Genomic DNA, 15,256 nt, shown 5'->3' with positions numbered 1-15,256 from the left:
AGAACGTTGTGAAAGATAATTCGAATTTTCATTGCTCATCGAGTCAAATGATTGAAATAGTTTTGTTTATCAAAAAATATAGTAACAAAACGTTGAATATTAAAATTAAGATTTTGAATGGGACGGTCAGAGGAAGACGTTGCAAAATTACACACAAACAAAAAATTGCACATAATGTCGAATAGAACAAAATAAAGTATCATCACCCTGTTGTGATAATGATTTTAATTTAGTGTATCTTCTCTTTCTTTCTATCTCAATTGGAAAACCTTACGTAATATCAATACGCCCCGACGACGACGATGACGATGACGACGACGACGACGACGACAAAAGTTATTTCGTTCTAATGGTGTGTACTCATTATTATACGTTAACTCTTTAAAAGATAAATAACGTTATTGAAAAGAAAAGAAAATTAAAAAAAAAAAAAGAAAGAAAAGAAAAAAAAAACAAATTACATAACGTAAAGTGAACTATTAAGAATTTTTCATTCCTTACCAAATTCAACATAGTTTTCATAGTTGTTGCTGTGGTGGTGGATAAAGAATTTCTTGAAATAAATGTACATGCCTTTAATATAGTACTCATTTTTATTCTTCGATCAATGAAATGTTTCTTTTTTTTTTAAATTGACTCTACGTGTATGTTACGAAAAGGGTATAATTTGTGGTTCATTTAATTCTTTCTTTCTTTCTTTCTTTCGATCAACGTTGGGTCCTCCTTTTCAACAACGTCGTAATCGTAGTTTGGTCGATACTTTCCTATTTTAATTTATTTCCTCTCTTCTCTATATCTTGAAACGCCCACACGGTTACTTTCGAATTAAAACGAAATGAGGAAAAGAAACTGCTGCTGCTGTTTCGGAGTAATTTTATTCACGAGGTGCACGCAAATATTAAGAGACTAAGAAAACCGATCCATTCCATTCGCTTGAATGCCGAGTACTACTCCACACATCGATACGAAACAGTGGTTCTCATTTCATTTTATCTATCATTAATTACCCTACCATTTATATCGAAACATAACCTCTTTTATTTTTACTTATTTATTATCTTTGTAAGTATATATCATTAATCCAATATTTTTTATTCCAATACATATTGTTTTTATTCTTATTCATGAGAAATATATACAATAGATCCACGTAGACGAGTAAACGTTAATATTCGTGTTATTAAAAATCCAAATTTTCCCGCCTTATTGGAATTAATTTTCTTACCCTCCTATCCCTCCTTCCTTCACCCCCACCACCAATAAAGATCGATTATCAATGCTACCAAATATCTAACTGGCGCCAAATTCAAAATACGCGCTACCCTTGTGCGCGCACGCGCGCCACTATTCTCAGTGATTCTCATTCTTTTATTTTGTCGTTTCGTCCAGTTAGGGGGATTTTTTTTCTTTTTCTTCTTATTTGTTTTTTTTTTTTCTTTTACAACGTTTCCCTCGTTCATTTGAATATCCATTCGGGTAGAATTATTTTATTCGTTATTTTATGTGTATAAACATTGTATGTCGATGTTATTAGTATTATCAATTTTAATCGTTCATATATTTTATAGATATAAATGTTGATTTATATACGCGAATTAAAAGACAATTAATATTCAACTAATCTTCAATATTATTTTTCTTACGAATTTTCTAACCTAATTATCATCCAAGTTTGAAGGTAATCAGTATTTTTTTTTTTGTATCTAATTAACATTTATAAATAGATCTTTTATCTACTTGCTTTTTCATTAATAAAAAAAATTACATTTCTAAAATAAAGACATTAAAAAGATTTGAATAAATAGAACAAAAAATAATGCACATTCTTATAATATTTCCTTAAATATATCTATAATGATTTATATAATAGATTAAATATGCATTAGTCTGATATAAAATCTCAGTCAATGAGATAAAAAGATTGTTATTCGTTATCTAATAGGATCGAATGGTAGGTGGTACGTGTTTAGCTTCCATTTCATCTAAAGTCGTATCAATAACCGGCCGATAAGAAATACTTATCTGTAAATAATCGAACACTATAATTATCCATATTTATTGAGATTAATAAAAAAAATGAATTATTAGATATGATATATAAATAATTTACCGATCCATCATTGAAAGCCCAAGTTAACGTATGCTTACGCCAATGTTCCGAATATGGTCGCATTTTTTGATTTTCTAGAGGCTTAGTATAGTCATATTCGTCGATTCTTTCCTATAAATATATTAGTAACTATTAGAATCGTTAATAGTAAATTATAAATGTATCTATATATCTCGATAAAAGTTCGAATAATATCCTTAAAAATATAAAAGGGGTAAGGGGAATAAGAAGGCAGCCATATGCAATTTTACTTTGAAATCATCTCTTGCGTGGGAACCCCTAGATTCTTTACGATTTTCAGCTGCATATACGGTGTGCATATTAATAAGCATCATATTTTGTAATTCCAATGCTTCTACGAGTTCTGTGTTCCAAATCATCGATTGATCTTGCACCTATATTTATTCTTAATTGATTTTATATTTCTTTTTTTTACAAAAGTTAGATCATAACGGCCATTTTGAAACTAACGCATATATCAGGTAAATCGCAGGTGTAGAGTTTCGTCATTTCCCGGCATCCTCTTTGTAAAATATCGCAAGTTCTAAACACCGAACAATATTTGTGCATAGTTTGTTGCATTGATTGTTTAAGCTCGTTAACGGGGATGCAACCTTTCGCATAACGTGTCGCATCAAATCGGCAAATTGATTCTTCACCCAAATCCTTCATTTCATTGAAATAAGTTAAATGTAATGAAATTTATCAATAAGAAAATATATCAAATAAGTTTCTTAATTATGTATCAAATTTACAGGAGAAATTTCTTCGTGTCGTTCACCAGGTCTAGTAACGCAATCAATTTGATCGGCTATTGCTTTACCAAAAACAATGATTTCTAATAAACTGTTAGCTCCAAGTCTATTGGCACCATGAACGGATGCACATGCGGTCTCACCAGCTGCCCATAATCCATCTATCACACTGTCCTCTTCATTTTCACGCGTTAACACCTGATTCAGATAAGTCATAGTTTAGAAATATTTTTTTCATACGTCTTTTGTGAATTTGATTTAAAATTTATTATATTGTTTTGAAATTAATTTTAACTTGAGCTCGGTAATTTGTAGGTATTCCACCCATATTGTAATGGACCGTTGGTACCACCGGTATGGGATCCTTTGTAATGTCAACACCAGAAAATACCCATGCCAAATGTGAGATGCCTGGTAACTTAGTACGTAGAGTTTCAATAGGTATATGATTTAGTGCGAGATGCACATGATCTTTTTTAGGACCTACACCTCTGCGTAAAGGAAAAACACAAATGAAAAAGAATATCTACGCTCTATATGAAAAAGAATGAAACTCACCTTCCTTCAATTATTTCAATGGTAATAGCTCGGGAAACAACATCACGTGATGCTAAATCCTTAGCCACTGGAGCATATTTTTCCATGAAATATTCACCTTGGGAATTTACTAATTTACCACCTTCGCCTCTACTTCCTTCTGTTATTAATATTCCAGTTCCATACATTCCTATGATACCAAGAAAATGATGAAAAATGAGAGAAAATAAGGAAATAAATGATTAAATGCATCATTTATATTTCGTATTAGAAATTTCGTAGAAGAAGAAAGAGAAGAAAAATTGAAGATACACAATTATTATGATTTTTAGTAATAGTGTGTATATACACACACCTGTAGGATGAAACTGTATAAATTCCATATCTTGTAATGGCAATCCTGCTCTTGAGGATATAGCCATGCCATCACCTGTACAAGTATGTGCACCTGTACAAGATAAATAACATCTACCAGCACCTCCTGTTGCTATCACCTTAGATAATGTAAAACATATATAAATTTGTATTAATATTCATTAGCACGAAGAAAAAGTAGATGAGTCATATGAATGACAAATACGGTATGATGAGCTCTAAAACGATGAAGTATTCCTGTTTCCAATTCCCAAGCGAGAATTCCTTTGCAGCATCGACCGTGCATTAAAAGATCAAGTGCAAAATATTCTACATAATAATGTACATCGTAACGAAGACTTTGACCATATAAAGTATGGAGAAGAGCGTGTCCTGTTCTGTCTGCTACTGCACAAGTTCGATGTGCTTGACCACCTTTTCCAAATTTCAACGATTGTCCACCGAATGCACGTTGATAAATTTTTCCAGACTCGTTACGACTGAATGGACATCCTAAAGGAATACAGGAGATAACATTTTGTTACAATTATTCTGTAATATATGTTTAACAGATTGCAGAGACATATATCTCATGTTACAATAATAATACTTTCAATAAATTTATTTAAATCATTTAAATATATACCTATATTCTCTTCAATATAATCAAATATTTCAATATCTGCAATCTGTTTGTTATATAAAGAAAAAAAAAAGAAAAGCACAAAAATAACCATAATTTTCTAGCTCGTAAACTGCACGAGGTGCTTCTCTGGTTAGAAAATGTATAGCATCCTGATCTCCTAGCCAATCGGATCCTTTGACTGTGTCATACATGTGATAAAGCCAACTATCCTCGTGTTCGCTCGCTATAGCAGCATTTAAACCACCTTGAGCAGCCACCGTGTGCGATCTCGTTGGAAAGAGTTTAGTTACTACTGCTACACGATATCCTTTACTTCCTAAACCAAATGCTGCTCTTAGACCTGCACCTCCCGCTCCTAGTACCACCACGTCATAACAATGATCTACAACTGGGTAATCCTGTTAATTTATAAACAAAATGAAAATTAATGAATTGATTCATTTATTTATTTATTTATATATATTATTATCAATTTTATCACTCACATTTCCTCCATTCGTTTGAACACCACAACTTGCTTTTTCAGATGGGCTGACATTAATATGAAATTTTGTCCCATTCACTCTCCATGGTAATTTCGTCCACTGACAGAGATAGATAGAGAGAGAGAGAGAGAGAGAAAATATACAATTAAATATAATTATATTACGTTAAAAATAATCATTTTTAATATATTACGTAATATATATTTATTTATTTCTTTCTTTTAATTACCCTCGATGGAAGTGGTATCAACTTGCTTAGACATCGAGGTAACATCTTGAAGAAATACAAAATATTTTTGTTCTGATATATAATTGATAACCTTAATTATTTTTATGCTGTTATCTTCATTTGTTAATATTAACAAACAAAATACGAGAAATGGATTTCTTATTAAATCAGGTATATAAGTTTGTTACTTTTCGCATTAATTCGATTTAAAATCTAATTATTGTTATAATTTAAAATATTAAATAATAATATTAAATATATATTTTTATTTATTTTTATTACAACGGGAAGAAATCATTGATACATAAATTGGATAAACGATATTTGCAACATAGAAGAGAGAGAAAAAATAAAAAAGAAAATTAAAAGATAAATTATTGTAAGATATATTATGCTCGAGTACAGTATCTTAAAGATGATATATTTAAAAATAATATTTATGGTAAAGATGATATAAAGATGAATAGATTGATTGAATATATGAATATTTTATTGATGAGAATTAACATTAATGATCATTTTATTAAAGCAGCTATAATAATAATCATACGTATCGAATATTGTTCAGTATATTGCAAGGCGTGATATTTCGAAAATTTCTCGATGTAACATTGAAACAGAACAAATTCGTTATATCTGAACTATTAATAAAGCCTTTCAATATATTTTAATAATAAACAATATATTAAATCTATAGACCACCACTTAATCGAAGTAAAAATATACATATATTTAAAAATATTATTATAGTTATTGACAATTGTGATTGACAAATATTAATTTTTATATAAATTAATATATAATATTATATTATTATTATAATAAATATTAATCACGCGATGAGATAAAGCATTCATTTTATTGTATTTGTAAAAAATACAATTTGAATTTACAAATAATGATTATACATCGAAATTGGTATGGAAAAGAATAATAGAGAAAAACAGATAGATATAGATAGATAAATAGATAATACGTTTCGACGCGCATGCACATAAATTGTGTTTATTTTATTCATAATCAAATTAAAAAATGGATACCCAGTATTTCTCGATTTCCTATGTATATATATATATATATATATATAGATCATAATTAAAATTTAAAATAAAAATAGAAAATTTCTTGAGATGATGATGACGATGATAATAATAATAATACTACTAATAATAATAATAAAGGACACTTGATTAAATCGCATAAGTCACATATTTGTATTGCAAGTATAGTTTTGACAATATAGAAACGTTAATTAATTAATTAATTAATTAATTATTATATTTGTTTCTTAATATCTTCGTAATGAACGATTCGTCGAGTTTAAAAAAAAAAGAAAAGAAAGAAAAAATAAATTAAAAAAGAAAAAAAAGGGAAAAAAGGATAAGAAAATAATCAAAGTGCGAGCCTCTTGATACCACATTGGCAACAATACTTGGCAGTCTCGGGAAATCTTGATCCACACTCGTGACAAAATCTCGACATCCTACATTTCGTTTTAGAAATTGCCGATTGATTATTTTCTCGACGTATATTCCTCGACACCATAAGATTATCTCCCATAAGATTCGTCGTTTCGTTGTTGCCGCCGCCTGTGTTGCTGCTGCTGTTGCTACGTCCACCGTGGTGGTTCGAATATTTCCGATTTAAACTAATATTATAGAAAAAGAAGAAGACAAAAAATTACATACACACTTTCAAATTTCCATTTTATATTCCATTGCAATTCTACTATTACATTTTCTTTCTTCTCTTTTTTAATTATAATAAATTTTCTCAATAAAAAAAAAATAAAAGTAATCGAACGACGTATTTTAATAAACAAACAATTTAATTACTTTTTTTTTTGAACAGAGAGAAAAAGAAAAAAAAAAGACATTAATTCAATTTGCATAGAAAAATTTGTAGGAGAAAAAAAATTTGCGTTAGAATAAAAAACAAAAAAAAGAATAAAAATAAAAATGAAAAATACAAATGCAATAATAACGAATATTTGTGATATTGATGTGAAGAATGATCAAAAATAAAAATAAAAATAAAAAAAGAAGAAGAAAATATATATATATATATTAACCTGCTGTATGCGGAATCGGCATTAATTTTATTTTCTTGTTGTTTGTAGTTGTCCGTAGATGAAAATTCCTCGTCACTGATTTGTCCATTATTAAATTGATTGTTATCGTCATGAACAACAGTTGTACCATGGTTGGACGAAGAAGTTCTCAAGGATTCATTTCTAAGGAGGGACCTCAAGGAAGGGAAAGAATCATTACCAACGATATCATCATCGTCTAATGAATTTATCAATTGATCGAAAACTGAATTCGAACGTTTCATCATATCTATTTCGGATGATGAAGATGATACGATTGAATGAAGATCGTCGCTATTAGAATATGTTAAATAATCATTTTCAATATTATTATTATCTAATTTAACAACAACCATTGATTTATTGTCATTATCTTTAACATTACAATGTTTTATTTTTCTTTGATAAATAGATTTAGGTGCTGAATATGCGCGAACGTTTTGCGATTTATTAAATTGTGATTTTGAGATTTTCGTTGACGATCCTCCTCCCCCCCCTTTGTCCAATATTTTATTAGAAATATCATTTTTATATTGTTGTTGTTGTTGTTGATGACGATGATGATGATGATGATTTATACTAATAGATTTATCACGATGATCAATATCATTTCCCAATGCAATGGATGGTTCATCGAGGATCATTCTACGAGCTAATTCTTTGTTCATCATTTTATTTTCACGATCATTTAATTGTTTTTTATCGTTTAATTCTTCTTGAATAAATAATTCCTGCGATATCGAATTAGTTTCCGTAGAATCGCTAGAAAAGTCCGACGTTAATTCGTCATACTCGTTGGTAATGGATTTTTCTAAATGATTTATTGTTTTAGATTGATAAGAAGGATATTTAACGAAAGCGGATGAATGTGAAAGAGGAAATGAATGTGATTTGTTAGAAGATGTTGAAGGAATTTCCGTCAAGGATAAATCACTTGAATCCGATAATAAATCGTTCATTTGTCGTTCTGCTAATAGAAAAGGATCGTATTCCTTGCAGGTATCACCACCACTGTAACACATACATTACGTTTTTCCTATTTTTTATTTTATTTCTTCTCCTTCTTCTTATTCTTTTTCATAACTTTATAATTATTTCTTTTTTATTTTTTAGGTATTTTGTTTAATGACATTCTCATATTTATCAAACAAAAAGAAAGAAAGACAAAAAAGTAGAAGAAGAAGAAGAAGAAAATGAAAAATATCAGCCTGTATATGAAACGTTTGATATAAAATACACACGAGAATAAATAATATCGTTAAAATTCCATTAAATGGGATAAACGATATAAAAAGAGAGAAATGACTCGTCATGCATAGGTAATATCATTTTGAACAACTGTTTGAATGTTAATCGGCGCATATATATATGCGTTCACAGTGTGTTAAAAGATTTAACATCAAAGAAACTTAATAAATATTTACTCAATATATAACGTATACGTATTCTAATATAATTAACAAACTAACGCGTGCAACTAATATCTATTAGACAATCCATGCTAATAAATGAATGAACACGTCATAGAGAAAAAAAAAAAAAGACAGAAAAAAAGGGTCAATATTATAATGAATGGAAAATAAAATAAAAAAATGAAAACGTGCAGAACTATACCGGACTTACATTCTACACCTAAGCACGAGATTAAAATCCGGTCGTCTGCGAATGTAATTACTCCATAGAGGACGATTAGATGAATTCGAACTCCTATAAATTCGATGGAGATCGGTCGATTTCGATATTGATATCAAATAATTGTATCTTTTGTTTTTTTTTTTTTCTTTTTTTTGTTTGTTATTATATAGATTTTCACCTTTGAATCCTTTGCGAAGAGGAAGAAGAAGAATCAATAAGGACTGGTGGAAGGATACGGATTTTTGGATTTCTTTTGTGAAGCCTATTATTTTGTTGTTTATAATTGTATAACATTGGAACATTGTTGTTGTTGATGATGGCACGATCATTAGATAATGTCAACGTATCATTCAAATAATAATGTTCATTTTTATTCGTTGAAATGTCTCTTTTAATAATTTCAGGTAATGTATTAGATTTTTCATAATGATATTCTATTCTATTAGATAATTTATTAACGTTATTATCTTTTATTTTGCTGATTGAATTGAGATTTTTGTATCGTTTGTTATTAACATAATCATTCTCTTCTATGGACGATATCAAAGTATTCGTACTGCCACGAAGTAAATTCATGTTCTCTTGAATTTTACTATTTATTTTGATTGATCGAATAATCGTTGGTGTTTTCGAATGAATCGTTAATGATCTTTTTAAATCATTCTCGTAATCTTTACGATCGATTATTGTTGACTTTTTATGATCCACATTTTCTTCATCTTCTTCATCATCATTTTCTTCTTCTTCTTCTTCTTCTTCTTCTTCCTCTTCAGTAGAATATTTAAATTGTTCGTTTGCATAATTCTCATATATGTTATGCAATTGTTCGGACTTTGTATCAATTTGATCAACAGATCTACGTGACTTATATGAATCATTTTTATCTATATACTCTTTGACAAAATTTGAATGATCGTTTGAATGATCGTTCTCAACATTATTTACTTTATCTTCACTCAACGTCATATTCATTTCATTCAATTTGATATTTTCTTCTGACAAATTGTTAGTATCATTAATAATATTTTCTATTTCCGATGGAGATGATAATGTAACGATATTATCGTCTATCACATTATTTTCAATTACTATATCCGTATAAAACAATTCATCATTATGATTATCATTAATAACATTTTCTACAACCTTATCGTATTTTTCTATCGGATAAATCATCGTTTTAGCTTCCGTTAAATTACAATTATTAAACGTTAAATCATGATCGATGTTCTCGTTATTGATCTTAACATTTGCATGATTAATTTCACGATTAATTTCATGATGATCGTTTTGAATTGAAATCGATCCAACCATTAGATCATCATCATCGTCGTCATCATTATTATTATTATTATTATTATTATTATTATTATTATCGTGAGAATCTTGTGTAACATTAGTATCCATTAAAATGTCACGATCGTCCGAATCCTTGATCAAATAAGTTTGATTTAATTGTTGTATAGTATTCGACCAAGTTATCATTTTCATTGGATCATTTTCAATAAAAGAAATATCATCCTGTTTGATAAATAAATCTTCCATTAACGGTATCATCTCTCGATCATTATTATCTTCATCGTCGAATGATTTATTATACGATTGTAAAGAAGAATGTATTATCTGTTGATGACATTTCTTAGATGATATTATTTCATTAATAACATTATCATTGATATTTGTGTTAGATCGATTATTACTGTTCTCGCAACGATTCATTTTCATTTCTTCCCACGTAATTAATTCATCATTCTTGTCGTCGATGTTATCTTCGTAATCGTTGTTGTTGTTGTTGTTATTATTGTTGTATATATTACAAGGTTGTACGATCATTTCTAAAATATTATCGTTAACCGTTACATCGTTTACTTTGGAATCTTTTTGATTTCTAGCTGTTATCATCGCGTGATCAATTTTTATCGTATTACGATTTTTCTTCTCGCATTCTATCGTACGATCTATCGTATAATTATTATAAGATCCATCGGAATGATCATCTCTCATTTTATTATTTTCCAATTTTTTAACTTGCATCATAGTTCGTTTAATTTTGTCAGATCTCGTTGAATATTGTACGGCATCATCGTATTGAATAATCTTACTCTCTGATTTCTTCTTAGGTTTTAAGGATATTAGGAGAGGAAGATTCATATTTCTCAGTTCAGGGATGATCGAACGCGAACAGGACGTTGGTCTGAGGAGAAGGAAAAAGGGTCAGGGATAAATATCCGAGAGAAAGAGAAAACAAAAAGAGACAGATTAAAACAATGAAAAATAAAAAGAAGAAATAGGAGGAGAAAGAAGGGAACTTTCTATTGTTTCAACGACCATTGCCCTTTCCCTTCTCCTCTCGTGCATAGCACACTAATCACGTGTTTTTTTTATAAGATAATCTAATATAATTTATTAATAATAAGAATAATTAATTAACAAAAGCTTACCTATCTGTAGGATTACGTTTAATTGTCGTCTCTTTTGTTTTTCCTAATTGGTAAATAGTTTCTTTATTATTTAATTGTTCCCCTCTGCCACTGTAAATAATAATACATTTTGTGATTTCATTAAATTATAATATTTCTGTATATATTTGTAGGAATATAGACGCATATATTACATTGGATTGTGTAACCATAATCTTCATAATACTCACGTTGTACTTGGCCTTTGCGTATCGGATAAATTTTCTTTGATTTTCTCACGAGTATTGTGTTCAGGTACGGAAACAATTTCTCTAACTTTGTTAGGTGTTTTATTAACAGTTGTACAACTTTGAGAATATTTATCACGATTACTTTGTCGACGATTTTTCAAGGCCGGTGCACGATACTTCATTCGTGCCTCTAAACGTTCCTTGGCAATGTTCTTAGTGGCTGGACTTATTGGTAATCTCGTTGATCTTTCCTTACACCAAGCTACGTGTCGATCGTATGCCTTTATTCCAAATTGACGACCACAAGTTGGACACATTCCTTTTTCATTTGCTCTTGTTGGTGCACCGGAAGACGCGTGGGAAATCGATTGCCTTTGATTGATTACCATGCTTGCCTGAAAATTATATGGATCTAGGTACATTCATTATTTATTTATTTATTTCTTTATCATTTATTTCTCATTCACACATTCAATAATATTCATTTCAATAAAATGCAATATGCATTTGAAATGTTACAATTGGAATGCGTGTTGTAATCCTTTTTTTTTAATCTAATTGAAATGATCAATCATGTCATATTACATTGATTACGTTTTTTCTAGATTTACCGTTTCATTTCGTGCTGCCCTAATAGTTCGTAAAAAATCATCGTGCGTTTCTTTCCAACATGATTTGCGTTTTTCGTCATTAGAATATCTTTTCTTTTCCTGTCGAGGAAGAAATTCCGCGAGATCGGTTCCCTGAATTCTTTGCTTGGCCGAATCGAATGGTTTACGTTTTTTTATTGCACCTCGTTCGCATATTTTAAAATGTTTTTCTAAAGAACGTGGCATGAATGTTCTTCCGCAAATTGCACAAGGCAATAATACTTCAATTTCATCTCCTCCCTCCATTTATTTTAAATATCTTTCCTTAAAAGTGGTCTTTTCAAATCGGTTCAATCAATAAGATCTGTCGGTAAGTTATCGACGATAAGTTTAGAAGAAGAAAAAATGTTAAATCTGTCGGTAAATTATCGACCGTAATTTTCAAGAATATATTTAATCGATATTATATATATCGATAATAACCACTCTTCGTTAAATATATAAATTAATATATATATATACATATATAATATAAATTTATAGAAGAAAAAAAGAATATATAAAAATATAAAAGTTATAATAAATAAATGAAAATAAATGACATAATTTTATATATATATATATATATTAAAAAAAAAACAAAATAGATTATAAACATAAGTGTCTACGTACCAAGATTTTCCAGACATTTTTCTTTAAAATTTGTCACCTTATCATCGATTAATTATATCATCCACACGTAGAAAATAATTATAAAACAATACACTTTTTTTTTTTCTCTTGTAGTAATCCTTTTTTTTAGAACGATCATCTAACGATTTAATCCTTTTTCTTTTCTTTTTTTTAGGTTCAGAGATCTATCGTCGTCCTCTTCCTCAAGGTCACAGGAAAAGTACTCGAATTGTTCTATCAGACTATAAGAAAATCTAATGAATAAGAGGAGTAGTTTGATTACCTGCGACTAAAGTTGATATTCTTCTTGAAAATAAACGACGATCAAGACGACGACGATTAAAACAACGATGAAGAAAACAAGACGTCATGTCGGCCGCCCCCACGATATTAAGCTCGCCTACGATATTTTACAAGCAAGCTTCCTTTTATGGGAATACGATTATGACATTTTAAACAACGATGAGGCATGATAAAATAACTTAGTGTCAATATAAGTTTATAATAATATCGTTTAGAAACAAAAATTATTCAATCTCTTTCTCAACAGAAAAAGAAAACAAAAAGTATCTCATCTATAATATAATCACAAAACACACACACACCTTTATTAATTTTATTAGAAAATTTTGATGAGATAAATAATAACGAGGATAATATATATTTAAAATAAAAAATAAAAGGGGAACAAAAATGAATAATCTTTGTAATCACTGGTCAAACAAGGAACACTTTTTAAATACAATGCTACCCCAAACTTTCGATTAATCTTGTAAGCAACGTGACGTATTGTAACTTACCCTCAATGTTTCGCCATGACAGTTGTTCAAAAGGGGAAACATTAGTTGCTATAGAAACCATCACAATTCGATGGGAAGGGAGAAGAACTGTTATTTGTTTTGTATTATCTGATTAATTTATTAAGTCGATATTTATTTGTTTTTCTTTTTTTTTTTGTATTTTATTTTTTTAATATATTAATCTTCATCATAATTAATATTTTTCTTGTTCATAAACATAGAAAGATCGTAGAATCAAAAAAATGTATTTTAATATAAGGAGAGATGATGATGATAATAGGCTTGCTTGTTTTTGTTTTAGTAGGTAATAGTATAATACGTTGCAAAAAGGTTTTTAATAATTAATCGTAGGAAATAGAATAATTAAAAATGACAATGATTATAGTCTACACATATCATTTATTATTCCTTTTCTTTACACATCAGTGATTCTACGATCGTTGGTCCTCGATCGATGATCTCTAATAACTCCTTCAATCATTTTGTACGTGGATCGAGTTATTATTATATCAATGAAAATGATGAAAATGATGAAAACCGAATAATGAATTATACGGGGTGTCCCAATTTCTTATAGAGTCAAATTTTACCAATGTATTATTCTACGTGGGCAACAACAACAAAAAAAACAAAAAAATAAGATAAATAAAATGTCATTATAAACACACATCTGTGTGTGTGTGTAATTAATTATACTTAAATGTTTTATATTACAAGATTATAATTAAAAATAGAATATATGATTGAGAATTAATATTTTGTTTTGTTTTTTTTTTTTTTTTTAAGTCAAGAATTATTAATAATATACAACACAAAATTACCGATGTATTTACAGAAATGATGGAAATATTAATACGAAATTAATAATGCAATAGATTCTATTTTATTCTATAGATATATATCAGTTCTGTATTCATAATAACGGAAAACATTATTGAAATGGAATTATAAATGATTTTTAATTGTTTAATATATCAATCAAAAACAATATCGGTTAATTATTAATTTATATTTTTGTTTACATAAAACACATTTGAAGTGTGCCTATATATTTATAAGACATTTATGTCTTATTTTTGCTTGTGAAAATATGTTGGTAACGTTTGACGGGGGAACAAGAAAAAAAAAAAAATGGAGACACCTTGTATGTATATATTACCGTTCGAGTGTATAATCCAATTAATTCATGAAATAACTAGATGTTTTACAACAAAATAAAAAAGTATATATAAAGAATTATATTATACACTTTTTAACTCTCGTTGTTTTATGAAATTACGCGGTAATATATGAATTTACGAGATACGAATAATTAAAGTGTGAATATTTTATATTTCGAGAACAAATAACATTCGCTTTTGAAGATCATAAAATGAAAAAAAACAACGAACACATATTTTTTGTTCTCGTAATTACAAAAAATGAAATCAAGAATGCAATGACCGAATCAATCAATCAATCAATCGAAAATAATTTCACATGTAAAGAAATCGAAAAAATATTTTCCTTATAATATTATTTCAAAACAAATTTCTATTTCATACTTTTGATTATTTCGCTTTTCGTTAAAATTCATATATTATATTATATAGTTAAAGTAAGAGCAATTCTGTTATTTATTTCATACCTTAACTGATAGGTATAATTATTTGACGTAATAGAAGCTAGTTATTTCATAAATATAACGAATTTCACGTTTTAACA

General features: G+C 28.5%; 3 protein-coding genes and 1 long non-coding RNA gene across 5 annotated transcripts in view; 1 reads left to right on the top strand and 3 right to left on the bottom strand.

Annotated features, from left to right (window-relative positions):
• The window catches only part of LOC106791198 (succinate dehydrogenase [ubiquinone] flavoprotein subunit, mitochondrial-like), a 5,106-nt gene extending 4,144 nt beyond the window's left edge, over positions 1-962 (bottom strand). The window contains exon 1 of the mRNA XM_014756682.1: positions 502-962. Coding sequence (XP_014612168.1) covers positions 502-591 — 90 coding nt within the window. The 5' untranslated portion in view covers positions 592-962. The remainder of the gene's footprint in view (positions 1-501) is intronic.
• A 955-nt stretch (positions 963-1,917) lies between these two features.
• Positions 1,918-5,161, bottom strand: LOC106791181 (succinate dehydrogenase [ubiquinone] flavoprotein subunit, mitochondrial-like). Its single transcript, XM_014756651.1, has 11 exons — positions 5,117-5,161; positions 4,491-4,800; positions 3,983-4,269; positions 3,758-3,896; positions 3,424-3,592; positions 3,161-3,356; positions 2,866-3,063; positions 2,582-2,776; positions 2,362-2,505; positions 2,111-2,221; positions 1,918-2,022 (listed from the first exon to the last, which is right to left on the bottom strand). The coding sequence occupies exons 1-11, from the start codon at positions 5,159-5,161 to the stop codon at positions 1,936-1,938; spliced, it is 1,881 nt and encodes a 626-aa protein (XP_014612137.1). The 3' UTR covers positions 1,918-1,935.
• A 1,088-nt stretch (positions 5,162-6,249) lies between these two features.
• LOC106791201 (probable serine/threonine-protein kinase DDB_G0282963) lies at positions 6,250-12,941 on the bottom strand. Of its 2 annotated transcripts, XM_014756685.1 has the most exons (7): positions 12,753-12,941; positions 12,102-12,444; positions 11,491-11,885; positions 11,282-11,371; positions 8,829-8,912; positions 7,188-8,216; positions 6,250-6,764 (listed from the first exon to the last, which is right to left on the bottom strand). In XM_014756685.1, the coding sequence occupies exons 2-7, from the start codon at positions 12,384-12,386 to the stop codon at positions 6,509-6,511; spliced, it is 2,139 nt and encodes a 712-aa protein (XP_014612171.1). In that variant the 5' UTR covers positions 12,387-12,444; positions 12,753-12,941; the 3' UTR covers positions 6,250-6,508. The 2 variants fall into 2 exon arrangements, with proteins under 2 accessions (XP_014612171.1, XP_014612172.1); XM_014756686.1 differs by lacking the exon at positions 8,829-8,912.
• On the top strand, positions 11,822-14,163 carry LOC106791202. The gene is made up of 2 exons (XR_001382159.1): positions 11,822-11,906; positions 12,928-14,163. It is a non-coding gene; the product is annotated as an uncharacterized LOC106791202 (long non-coding RNA).
• Positions 14,164-15,256: the final 1,093 nt, after the last annotated feature.

Source organism: Polistes canadensis, unplaced genomic scaffold, assembly GCF_001313835.1.
Source record: "Polistes canadensis isolate GaletaPanama2010 unplaced genomic scaffold, ASM131383v1 scaffold_291, whole genome shotgun sequence".
Taxonomy (NCBI): Eukaryota; Metazoa; Arthropoda; class Insecta; order Hymenoptera; family Vespidae; genus Polistes; species Polistes canadensis.
The sequence above is the reverse complement of the archived record's forward strand: the minus strand, read 5'-3'. Positions and strand labels throughout refer to the sequence as shown.